The 13,427-nt window shown below is 47.5% G+C and overlaps 1 protein-coding gene across 1 annotated transcript; it reads right to left on the bottom strand.

The window, feature by feature from the left end:
- Positions 1–8,747: 8,747 nt before the first annotated feature.
- LOC135815081 (tyrosinase-like) lies at positions 8,748–12,657 on the bottom strand. The gene is made up of 2 exons (XM_065328317.1): positions 10,750–12,657; positions 8,748–9,577 (listed from the first exon to the last, which is right to left on the bottom strand). Exons 1-2 carry the CDS (start codon positions 12,389–12,391, stop codon positions 9,417–9,419), a joined length of 1,803 nt encoding a protein of 600 aa, XP_065184389.1. The 5' UTR covers positions 12,392–12,657; the 3' UTR covers positions 8,748–9,416.
- Positions 12,658–13,427: the final 770 nt, after the last annotated feature.

The following is a 13,427-nucleotide window of genomic DNA, read 5'->3' as shown; positions in this document are numbered from 1 at the left end:
CAGTTCCACAGGCAGTAGGGATAGGATTAGGAAGCAAGAAGAACGCAACCCGCTGCCCTTGCACATTGTGAGTTGAAGCAATGGAAGCTGCTAACAGAGAAAACAATCTGTCAATCATGGTCTCGTCTCCTGCGCTTTTGCCTAAGTACATGTATGTACACGTTTCTGCTTCCATTCGCTGCCATGGCATGACCACATTGGTCAGCCTCCGAGAGTAAGACACCGCAAAGCGTCCATCTTCCCTTGCCTACCAAGCGTAGAGTCTATGACTATGAGTAGGTCATGGTAGGTGGTGTCTGAGTACGTATATAATGACTACTAGTATACATTTGTACTCACACCTGCATCATGATTCATGACTGGCACTCGTACATGATGAACTTCGAAAGATGTAATATACTGTAGTAATGAAGAGGTGTATTGCAAAAACGAAGCAGAATTAGCAGACGCAGAACTGCTAGCAGTGTGCGTATGTGTGCGTCTGTGCGTGTAGGGTGTCCATAAACAACTACCTTGGCCATTTTATCCCGATTGCGAACTTCTCCGCATGCATGTGGGGTGGACTCGCTGTTCCCTCGCCTACCAGTTTTCCCACCCCACGTATCTCATCACTCAAGCGAAAACAGGAAACCCCCTCGACAGGAGAAAAGCCTTTGGGGAATAAATACAATACTGTGGATCGGGAATGGATTCACATGGCTTGGCCAGTTATTGCATGGTGTAACTGGTGTAACTGGTGTAACTGGTGTAACTGGTGTAACTGGTGTAACTGGTGTAACTGGTGAAACTCTTGGTCTGTTCCATTCAGATCTTGTCCGTTATCGTTGCTAAAACTTAGAGAACAATCAATGGGTGTGAATCCAGTGATTTGTGTGCTTCTCTTGCGACGGGTCTACATGATACATGGCACACATTGTGTGTATGGGGGGGGGGGGGTTGAGGTACGATAGTTGAGCCAGGTGGAGAACTGTTTGTGATATACATGTAATACTACTACATGTACTAGTAATATCCGGTGCAGTGCTGAAGCCTAATAGGGTTAACTATGCTTTACCAAGGCCAGGCAAGGGTAATGGCCTAATGCAGCAGTGGTAGAACCGACTCAGTCAGTGTTGTGAAGCAGAAATACCTCTGCTGACCACAAGCAGCCAAAGGGAACAGAGAAAGTGTCCCAATGTCTGTTACAAATTCGCCATTGACAGCTGAGTGGCTGCTGGTTGGTCACACAGGTGGCGCGTGCTCAAATTCCTTCTGGTGATATTGCAACAGACTGTCAATGTTTCTAAAAGGGCACGGGCAATGGCACGGCACACGTGTGTATACAGTCACTTAGCTGTCTCCATAGCTCACAGCTACAGTGCAAGTCACAGCAGTCATACTCACAGCGGTGATCAGCATGACGTCATTGACAACACTGTACATTGTACAATGTACATGTATGGGCATAAATATAATTATCTACCGGGTTTTATTTACTTTGTAAATATTTTGACTGTGTTTACCAATGATGACAGACGTACACTGATAAATGTGATGATACAGACACATTCGCATCAGTGCACTGTGCATAGTCACACTCCTGACCGTTGACACGCGATGAAGACATGTACAGGCATGTACAATCATCATGGACATAATCATTGTACACTGTACATGGATCAATGACGTACGAGCTCAACCGATATTGCATATCTTACACCAAGAGGTAAAAAGGTATACCGCCGGTATTATGGATCAGTAGTGCAGTAAAAACGAGCACAAAATTCATGATCACTGTCAAGCCACACACACATTATCCCGACTGATCTCGTGGCCTTCCTTGTCACAGTTTGTGAAAATGATTGTGACTCGCACATCGATGTATTTTGGTACCAATGTCACTCACGGCGTGTTGTGATACACCATGAGCATGGTGGTGGCCTGGCCGCCTGGGGAAAACCGCAGCCGCATGTAGATCATAAGTTGCCACCTCTCTCCCTCTCTCTCTCTCTCTCTCTCTCTCTCTCTCTCTCTCTCTCTCTCTCTCTCTCTCTCTCTCTCTCTCTCTCTCTCTCTCTCTCTCTCTCTCTCTCTCACACACACACCATTGGACCATTGGACGCCCATCGCCGGAGGCGATGATAGCGATGCTACAGCAGAAGCCATACACACACACACACACACACCTCAGACCTCAGACCTCAGACATGCCCATCGCGGGAGCGATGATAGCGAACACACACACACACACACACACACACACACACACACACACACACACACACACACACACACACCTCCCTCCCTCCCACTCTCTCTCCCACTCTCTCTCTCTCTCTCTCTCTCTCTCTCTCTCTCTCTCTCTCTCTCTCTCTCTCTTTCTCTCTCTCTCCAGAAAAGCAGCTAGGTAGGACAAAGCAGAATGACGTCCAGTCTTACAAGTTGCCTTCTCCTTCACAAGGCAGCAAGGCGAAACCTTCTCGGCTTCGCCCTGTGTACAGCACCGCGTAGGCGCGTACGGGTACATCTAGCATGACGTCATGTTACTCATGTACCTAGTGCATGGTGGCATGTGCCAAAGACGCCTAGCGACTTACTGCTGCTGCTGCTGCATGATGAGATCACATTACACTCAAGGTCTCAGTCTGCCGGTTCATTACTAATACGCTTAGTTTCGGCCATTGATCCGCTTTTGAAAGATCTTATCTATCGACTTGCATGCAGAATTTGGCTGCTTCTAACGCTGGAGCCTGGAGCCTTCTGCAGCGACTACCACCTCAGAAGTCGCGATGTCTTAGTTCGACATACAATGTACATTGTACTGCAGCTCCCTTAAAGTCATGCCAACATGTGTGTCATGAAGCGGGACGGTCCAGCAAAGAATTCGACCTTAGTTACCACGGCTACTAGAAAGTTCCATTACAAGAGACGAGGAGTGGCTAAGGAGTAAAAAAGGTAGGAGTACGATCACGGCGTGTTCAGTATGATGTAGTGCAGCACGTCAAATAGGATGCATGAGTGCATGTGTTCGCACACATAATAATAATTATCTTACCTTGACCTTGACAACACTACAGTAGCCCAGTAGAGTCAGTACAGTGCTGAAAGGTCCTAAAAGCAGCATGTACTGTCCTGATGCACTGTCCTTGTTGTAGAAAGAACAGTTGCTGGCACTCGCGGATATTCAAAAGCACCCAGGGCAGCACTGATGGTCAGTTTGATTCGGAGTAGTCCATGTGGAGAGCACAGTTTGTCGCTTCCACTAGGTTCATACACGCTGCCCAGACACCGTTCAAGACAGCGTATGCAGCCATGAAGTCCATTAACCCTTTATGGGTCTCACATAAGCGTAAGGGTCGTATGTGACCCTTACAGTAAAATCGTATTTTCGGTGAGTTTTGTTGCTAGGAGACAACTAAAATGGTGCTCCACGCGTAGCTGAGGTCCAAGGCTTTCCAACGGTGTAAAAAACAACCATACTTACCATACAAATTTTTGCAGTATCGATCAACTGAAGTCTGGTGAAATTGGAAAAGACGAACATCCGCCATGCGCGCATTTCGAGAATGGGAGTGCATCTCTTGAGGCCGTGTCAGAAAAGCTTTCTGAGTACACTGACGGCACCAGTCTAGGCTGAATGTCCCTGGAGGATTTCCAGTGTAATGTGGTGAGAAAGAGAGCTCCGTTGAGTCCTCCAAGCTCAAATAAATCGTCCCCGAATGAAGAAATCAAATTTACCAACCAGCGAGGAAGCACAGCAACAGCAACTCTTACAAGGACTTGTCAGGTGCGATCAGCTGATTCGCCTGGCCGTGAGAATCACGGCATGCGTGACATCGCGCCTGAGTACGAGTCTCGTACTCATCTGAGCGAGCGAATCTGACGCGAGCGGCGCTGAGCTGAACGAACCAAAATTGTGATATTGTGGAACTGTTGCCGCTGGTGCCTCGCCGATGGCGACGTGTTCGAGTTCCAGGACGGAATTAGGAGCATATATTCTTCACCAAGACGTAGCGCTTACCTGATTGTTTATCATAGGACTTCAGCTCCATTACCAACTTGGTATGCACTTCGTGCTGTGATTTTTGTGTTTTTTGTTCGCAATTGTATTTTCTCTCAACTTGAAGGGCTACCACGGGTCATACCCTTGCCTGGACATAGTCATATTTGTGTTTTCTGGACTCGTCCAGGCATACAGATTTTGAAAATATATAGTTTACCCATACCTACAACCCACAGAACTTGAGTTATGGCTGGTTGTTTGTACGCGTGTTTGCGTGACCACCCCTCTCATACATTGAGTAAGACCCACAAAGGGTTAAATGTAGCAACCACCTTCACTATTCAGTCCAAGGTTTGGGCCAGCATGGTTCGGTATTAGTAACTCTGCGAAGGAATGACCAGGAGACAAAACTAACTACATTCAGGATAATACAGAGTCATGCACCAGGAGAGAACGCTTGTAGGACAAGGGGAAAGAGGAATGAAGAGAGAGAGAGAGAGAGAGAGAGAGAGAGAGAGAGAGAGAGAGAGAGAGAGAGAGAGAGAGAGAGAGAGAGAGAGAGAGAGAGAGAGAGAGAGAGAGAGAGAGAGAGAGAGAGAGAGAGAGAGAGAGAGAGAGAGAGAGAGAGGAGAGAGAGAGAGAGAGAGAGAGAGAGAGAGAGAGAGAGAGAGAGAGAGAGAGAGAGAGAGAGAGAGAGAGAGAGAGAGAGAGAGAGAGAGAGAGAGAGAGAGAGAGAGAGAGAGAGAGAGAGAGAGAGAGAGAGAGAGAGAGAGAGAGAGAGAGAGAGAGAGAGAGGAGAGAGAGAGAGAGAGGAAACGGCAGGCTGACGCTCTTTTTAATTGTAGTGCTACATCGTCTACGTGTAACATGATAATGTACGTGGTCAGTTCACGGCGTAGATCTACTGTTCTTCAATAATTCCCCAACAGCAGGGTGCGAAGCGGCTGGGGTGAAGACGAATCCGTTCGTCGCAAGCAGTCTGAGAAATCCTTACATCCAATACCGGCTTCCTTGCACACCGTGTGTGCCAGTGTGGACCAAGCCCTTGACTGTAAGGAATATGACAGGTCAAGCTTTTCTGTCAACACTCACATGACTAATGATTGTACATGTAATCCCAACACCTGGCCATAACTGGGGCTGCTTCCTAGTCTGACAGGCAACCAGTATTCTTGGATAACACCGTATTTGACGGGATTCATGATCAAGGCAGCTTTCAGCAACTACTTTGGAAAGAAAACATTGCATGGCGCTACATAATCCGCAGTGGCCTACCGCGGGGCAATGTTTTGTTTATCCGTTGCTATGGCGCCATTCTAGATGTCCACCGTTGTGAAGCCTGTGTGAATGGGCTGTAGTAATGCGGTTTCACACCCACTGACCCAGTATGAAAACGCCGTGCGTGGTTGTGGTAGATGGAGACTTGCCACCAAGGAATCGTGCAAACTCGTGGCTTGCACCACTCCCCGATTGCCACCTCCGTGCTAGCCAGTAGCAGTACTACAAGTAGTACCTGAAAGAATACAGTGCTCAAGTGCTGCTCCGATCACTGCTGTACGAATTACGATGCTTACCTCCGTGTTATCCCAATCCGAGCCTAGGTCTGCTACGGACCCCTGCACAGTAACACAGTAAAACAGTGGCAACAGTACGTGATGTACACTAGCATGGGCACGCAGCCAGTGTGTGCAATGAATACCACTTCATGTACTTGCAAGTACATGACTGACTATCAGAGCAGGGTGAGTAAAGGCTCGCAATTCCAATAGTGGCAATACCGCTCTTGCATGGTCGCAAGTATGCTCTGTATTGTATTCGAAACAAACGTATGACTCTGAACGACGATGCTCCCCACCTCTCCATTACACTGCCACTGGAAGCAGTGCATGCACTTTGTCGCGGGAAGGGCAGCAGCAAGGGGCACCCCACTCACAATTTCAGAATGCTACACGTGCGATATAGGGTGGTGACTCGTTGCTCCCATACCGCTGATTGTGCCATATTTCTGTGGGGGACTTCACTCCCCTCTCTGGTACTAAATCCTGCGTTTGTTCCTGGACGGAGGGAGGGCATATGCAATCTGATACACATTGGATGGTGGGTGGATGGTAGAAAGTACAGCTGTAGCAGTGTTGTGTTCGTCGATCAACATGCACAATGCCCATCTAATCGCCGTTGGCATGGATCTGGCTTTGAAGGCATTCGGATCCTGACATCCGTGCAGAAACGTGCAAGTTGCAGCAGACGATTAGCTAGGAAGACTGTACTTGAAACAAGGCAAGGCACGGTGGCCATGAGTAATCAAGTTACCACCGTCTCATCCTCGTCGGGTAATCGAACAGGCAATACGGTCGTGTCTCATGGAGGGGTAACCGCTACCTCCACCACCCACGTCGCTTGGGTTCCTTGCTGCTGTCCACCATCAACACTCTACATGGTGTGGGGCATACATGCACATGCGCCGACAGCCGTGTCCAGTGCAGCCTTCCTTGTTCGGGGAAAGACTTTGGACGGTGTCAGGTACGGCTTCAGCTCGACTGTCATGCACAACTGTCAATGTCCGATATTATTGTCCCCATGTAAACCTTATTTGGAGCGTTTGAGTGTTTAACTGGTGAACAGGCATTATGCCAATCCTGATCTCATTTACCCTGTTTCTGAAGGCCGCACCTTTGTTTAGATGGGGCATTCCATTGAGACACGATCCGCGATATGATCCCACACACGCGCACACACACGCATTACTTAGAGGCGTCACGAAAATTGACTTCGACAATCCAGCACAAGCGCGACGGTGCACGTACATTCTTAATCCAGTGCTCCCTTCATCTCATCCCACGTTTTAGGTTTCTAGTTTAAATACGTTCCGGTCCAGGGGGAGCTAACTTAGGTTTGGTGCGAGTCACGTACACATAGCTGTGTCTCAAGTTATCTAGACTCCATCGGTAAACAATCCCTTACTGTCACCACCAACGTAGCAATGCTTGCCAGTGGGGGCTGACGCATCGCGCAGGATTTCCCCTAGATTCTGGCCTGGCCAGCGATCATCTGACGGTCGCCGTCATTCCCCACATTGCCCGGGCAACAGCTGGGGACCCTGCCACCGTCCGCCATGCACCTATCCATTCAGGGAACATTCCATTCGCTCATTTATGCTTGGAATTGTACATTCAAGTAACAGTTGCAGCCGCCGAGATACCGGTAGTTAGTCATTGTGGTCGGGTGGTCCGTCGCATGTACCTGCTGGCCACGCTGGAATACCTGTCTGAACTTGTTGCTGTGGAAGTCTGGTTTGTTATTGATCGCACGCACATCTGCTCAGACGGTTTGAGAGTACATGACTTCATGTACCGGTATACCTACATTGTAAATCATGGGGATACAATGTGGACAACCATCCGTTGGGTTGCTACATTAAATACTAGCTTGATATTGATAGCCTCCCTGGTCACAGACACAGGTGGGCCCTTCACGGATAGAGATCATCATTCTGATGTACTTGGACGTGCTTGTGGAGCCTTCACGGATAGAGATCATCATTCTGATGTACTTGGAAGTGCTTACATGGACAAGTATGGACGAGTATCTAGCTGGTAGTTGTGCTACAGTCAGTGGGCGACTAGTATGGAAAAAAAGTCACGTAATCGTATACATGTAGGCCCACAAGCAAACTGCCTGACAGGGCAAAAGAATCGCCACATTTCGCATTGACGCCAGCGCCAGACCCTACTTATTAGTCACCACCTGTTGTGAGATGACGAGTGACATCTACAGAGGAGAGATTTGCTGGAGTGGAGATACTCGTGCCAGGAGCGAATCTAAACAACCTGAAACACCCATTTACCCATTTCTAGCCTTCATTGCGAGTGATCGGTTCGGCCAGTCAGTCTCAGACTCTGGATTCCGCCGTGATGAACCTTTACAAAGTCGAAACAGCTATGTAGATCTCTACATGTAGCTGTGTGGAGATTGTGCTGAGTAAAACACCCATTTGCATGGTTTGTGGAGGTATGCTCTGCTATGAATACGCGCCAGTCTACAATCATGTAGCTTAGAATCATTTAAATTATTTTACTCTGAAAACTCTACTTTCATTAGTTTTCCGGCTCCCTGATACTGTCTTCTGACTGTCGATTACCTCCAGTACTGAGGTTCCACTGTCGACTGTCGTAGGCTAAAAGCAGCCATGGTGCAGTGGGGCCAATCTGGCTAGCAACCGATGAAGTGCCCACTCACTCGCTCACTCACTTTCGTCGGTAATGCTGGGAAGCCGGTGACTTTCGACTAGGTACGAGTACAATGTATACCCTCTCATGTACACCCTCCCGAGGAGGAGAAGGGGGAGGGGGGGGGGGGAGGGGGTGGATTGGGAATGAAATAATCTGTATGCCGTACTTGTACATATCTAGGTCAATGAATGAATATTGAGCTTTAAAATAGTATTTCACCTTCAACCTGTTATTTGCTGTCTAGCAGCCATGGGGAAGCTGCATGCTACATCGGTTTAGCACACCACAGAACAGCTCAGAGTAGCATAGCCAGTGCATCTCAGCTTTTCTGTCTACACTTCGAGCAGCAGAACTCCTGGGAGGACAGCTAGCACATGTCCAAGGCTTACAAGGTTTCCGATCAATGATCACAGCACTGTTGGTGACTCAGGTCTCAATTTAGCCTAGTCTATCAGTAGTATCAGTAGTCTTGTTAGTGTGACTGATGCTGGGAGCTGCACAGTACGTACATTGATATTCGGCACCGTGGTTGTTGTTGTTGTTGTTACTTTATTTTACTTCACCAGAATTACAGGCAGTAGAATGCCTTCTCACTAGACCAGGTCTAGTTCTCACAAATGATGAAGAATGTGAATGAACGTGCTGAAGCTAATGAAAAACAAGAAATAGAAAAAAGATGGGAAAAACTGTGGTCCGTGGGTTAAGTTTGTCACTCACACAGTTAATCTGCCGATGTGTGGGTGCCAAGACAAGCAAAAGTGGTTCCATGCACTCTTGCTACAATCCATCTCCCACGGAGCCGTTTTAACCTGTATCCTCCCGTTTTTCCCATAATGGGAACTATGGGAACAAGAATAAAGACCTCTTGGTTTTAGTGGCCAAATAAAATTACTATTTTGAAAGTATTTTCTCGAGTCAAACATCTTGCAAATAACCATAAGTACGGAGTTGAAACGAGCAAAGTCAGAATACAAATTGACCACCACCTCCATTCTTCTCTGGCAAATAGGGTGAAATAACCACTTTGCCTTCTCCTGGCTTCCATGTGCAAAATGAGGGAATGGATTACAGCTACCAGTGCTATAGATAGCATATTCTTCATTCTGAACTTTGAGCTAAAGCACATGTCACTGTTGACAATGTTCCAAACATAATTATTGTGACCTGGCATATTCGGGTGGGTGATGCAAGCACGGCAGAATTCTTCAGAGCAATGTTTGCAGGTACGTCACTAACGACGACAGCATTGCCGTAATGCGTTGGTACAGTGAATGGTGGAGGTGAGGGGAGGTTGCATTCACTGACGTTACTGCTGGGCTTGATTCCGCTGTAGGTAAGGGATGATAAATCACCGTGGGATTATGGGCTGTGGAAACAAAAGGCAACCACACACATACACACACAGTTACAAGTGCATACAAGTACATACACACATAAACATACATACTGCAGTACACACACACATACACACTCACACACTTGATGAATCGAGACTTTACGCACATGCCCCCCCCCCCCCCCCCCCTCGTGGCCATGCAGTTGATATGTTGGTCTAGATGTAAAATAGTGAAGTAGGCTCTCATCTGATTGCGAACAAGGGGTGAATGACGTGTCACAAACAAGTCCCAGATCAAGTGAACCTTCCAGTCAAAGTATTTATGTAGTACACACACTTCCTATTTCAGTAATTTGCTCGAATTCAATGGAGACGGTAGGATGAACGGAGGATCGCAGCTTCCTTTGGCCAATGCCATTGGACTAAAAAGCGCCCAAATGACTACAAGTATTGACATTTTCATTTTCGGTGAAACGCCCCCTGTTTAAAAAGGACGATAGTTGCAAAGTATGAAATATTGCGATTATTTTGATACAGCATCCATTCCCTTGTCACTGCTTGTGCTCATCTTCAAGCCACCCAGGCTGCACCACATGTACATGTAGTCTGTTGTTTGAATGCCAATCTGTGACTGAATGTGATGCCAATCTGTGACTGAATGTGATGCCAATCTGTGACTGAATGTGATGCCAATCTGTGACTGAATGTGATGCCAATCTGTGACTGAATGTGATGCCAATCTGTGACTGAATGTGATGCCAATCTGTGACTGAATGTGATGCCAATCTGTGACTGAATGTGATGCCAATCTGTGACTGAATGTGATGCCAATCTGTGACTGAATGTGATGCCAATCTGTGACTGAATGTGATGCCAATCTGTGACTGAATGTGATGCCAATCTGTGACTGAATGTGATGCCAATCTGTGACTGAATGTGATGCCAATCTGTGACTGAATGTGATGCCAATCTGTGACTGAATGTGATGCCAATCTGTGACTGAATGTGATGCCAATCTGTGACTGAATGTGATGCCAATCTGTGACTGAATGTGATGCCAATCTGTGACTGAATGTGATGCCAATCTGTGACTGAATGTGATGCCAATCTGTGGCTGAATGTGATGCCAATCTGTGACTGAATGTGACACCGTGCAGCCCTGTCTACACTACTCCCTTAGCTTCACAAGACCCATTACTCACGTGCACACTGGTCCCATTCCTTGGCTGCTCGTCCTGGCTTCGTCTTCAGGCTGGGCAAGCTATCGTAGGCGTATCCAAAGTCCTCACTGAGCTTCATCATGTCCTTGTTGCGTTGCAGTGGAAAGAAAGGGATCATGCAGTCGTTGCTGTTGTGCCCAGGACTTGCTCCGTGCTCGGGACGGAAGTGCAAGTTGCCCAGCTCTCTCAGGCGTACCATGAGACGTTCAAACACACGATCCGTCATCGCGTGATGAAGGAAGAAAATCGGATCGGACGGAGAAATCAAATCATTCGCCATGCTGCCTCCGACATACACATGAACCAGGCTGTGCATTTCCGGCAGCAAACCGGCTCTCGGCGTTTTCGTTGCACAGTAGCTCTTGCCAGGAAACGGCACTGTTCCCTCGATGGCTGCACGGAGACTTGAAGGGTCACGCACGCGGAGATTGAAGGGAGCTATGTCATACACCGTTATTCTTGACAGTATGTCCCACAGGTCTCGCTCACTTGGTAGCCATTGGCACCTTCTTGCGTTTGGGCCGTAGTTCCTAAAAACTCTTGCAGCCTCATTGTAGAAGTGAGCTTCTGGGCAGAGGCTGCCTGGTCCACGTCTAGGAAGGCGTAGCAGTACATTGGGCTCTGTTGTAGGCTCAGCATATACGCTATTGAAGCATGTGATTCTGAAGGAATCAAACGCACCTCCAATATTAGTCCTGTTCCCATCAAAGATATCGAATTCGTCAAACAAACAGTCCCGGCTCTGATGATCCAACCAATCCCAATACGGCACGGTGAATGAACTGTTGCCAGATAAACGTTGTAGCTCACTCTCCAACAACAACTGGTAATAACGATGCCACGTGAGGAGTGCGGGGCCAAAATGTGCAAAATCCACACTGACGTTATACAGTGAAGAATTCTCCGTTGCCGTTGGCGCCCCGGTGTCTTTGGCTGCATAGTAGTGTAACCAGATCATGAACTCATACACTGAAAGATCCCTCTTGAAATCGGCTTGGCTCAAGTTTGAAGTTGTGCGCGGAGATTTGCTAAAATTCTCCTCCGAGATCAATACACCAAACCGACTTGGACTGCTCAGCCGACTAGATGAGCCTGCAAGAACTTGCTTGAAATAGTTTCGCTCATCTCCATTCAGTGTCAAGTAGTTTCTGCGTACCAGCGGCGTTTTGCGTTTCACACAAACACTCTCATCAGCAGTTTTCACGTAACCGAACTTACACTCGGTGCAGTCATATCCAGCCCAGTTCCCCTCACACTCACAGATTTGTGTGAACACTCGGTTAGGCCATGGGTAGCGCGATGGCTCCGACACAGGATTCTTCAGATAGGCAAGAACATCCGCTGGTTCATCCGACGTTTCTACATGACAGTGAGAATCAGTGATGCGTACACATGCTCCTCGGCCGGGTCCGCCACACTCCATATTGGATCCACCGACTGGAACAGATGGACAACATTTCTGGTTCCGCAAATCATCGTTGTTGATGCAAGCGAGCGGAAACTGTCCGAAAGCGCCACTCTGAAGGCACAGTGCGACCAGCCAAGGCAGATAATGCAATAATAATCGACGCCTGGGAACGTTTTCAGAGGCTGGCAATGGTACTATTTCCACAGGAGACTGCATGGCGAGGTGATCTGTCACTGACAGACAATAATACTAATAATAGGAGGCGTGAGCATCGAGTTTAGTCCGACCGATGACTCAATCATTTCATCGATTTACGACCATCATCACTACACGAGTGAGCCTGAGCGGTTTGAGATCAGCTGGAAAGCCGTAACCACCTAGTAGATCTACTGACTAGTATTGTTGCGAGTTGTTTTGTTGACAAGAACAAGAAGGATACTGCCATTACTGGTAGAGCGAGCAGCAGCTACAAAAAAGTGCCACGAATCAACGAGGTGTGGATCATAAGGAGCTACCTAGCGGTCCTGGCACGTAGATCTACACCTTCGACCGGGGTCGTCATCATGGTCATAGAGCACTCTTGACTCTTGTAGTCTTGAGTCTTCTCACCAGGGAGTAGTAAAATACGTATTTTACTGCTCCCTGCTTCTCAAATACAGTCAACTTCGCCAATAACGACTGCGGATATAACGACAATTCGCGAATAACGACCGAATTTCCATGCCCAGAGCAAAGTCCCATCTAACTGTATACATTTTACTTCGGATATAACGACTATCTGAATAACGACAATTCGCGTATAGCGACATGCTTTTAGTGTCCCGAGGTCATATTCACTGCTTGAATAACGACTTTCTGGGCTTTTGACAGCTATTTCAAGTACCTGTCAGTCAAGTACATGTACCTGTCATGCAGAAGTACCAGAACCTATGGTGATGGATATTATTATAAAGGCGCACATGCAAGAGAATGCAGCCAAGGGGGCGGGGGGGGGGGGGGGGGGGGCTTTTTCTTCCTTTATGTTGGCTTCAAAATTGTTGGATTTACCAGCACACCTAAATGTATATGTATACAATGTACATGTAGTTGTACATGATTGTACAGTAATCATCATACATGTACATCATCATACATGTACATGTCTCTGGCCCTGTAGATACTAGATGGCTCAAAAAGGCATATTTTTCAATTGATTTCCCTTGCATATTGAATTTTTGGTTCCTTTCAACTGCAATATGAAAAGAAAGTACAC

The sequence above is a fragment of the Sycon ciliatum genome, chromosome 4, assembly GCF_964019385.1.
Source record: "Sycon ciliatum chromosome 4, ocSycCili1.1, whole genome shotgun sequence".
NCBI lineage: Eukaryota > Metazoa > Porifera > Calcarea > Leucosolenida > Sycettidae > Sycon > Sycon ciliatum.
Note: the sequence above shows the minus strand (reverse complement) of the source record. Positions and strands in the feature narration are given on the sequence as shown.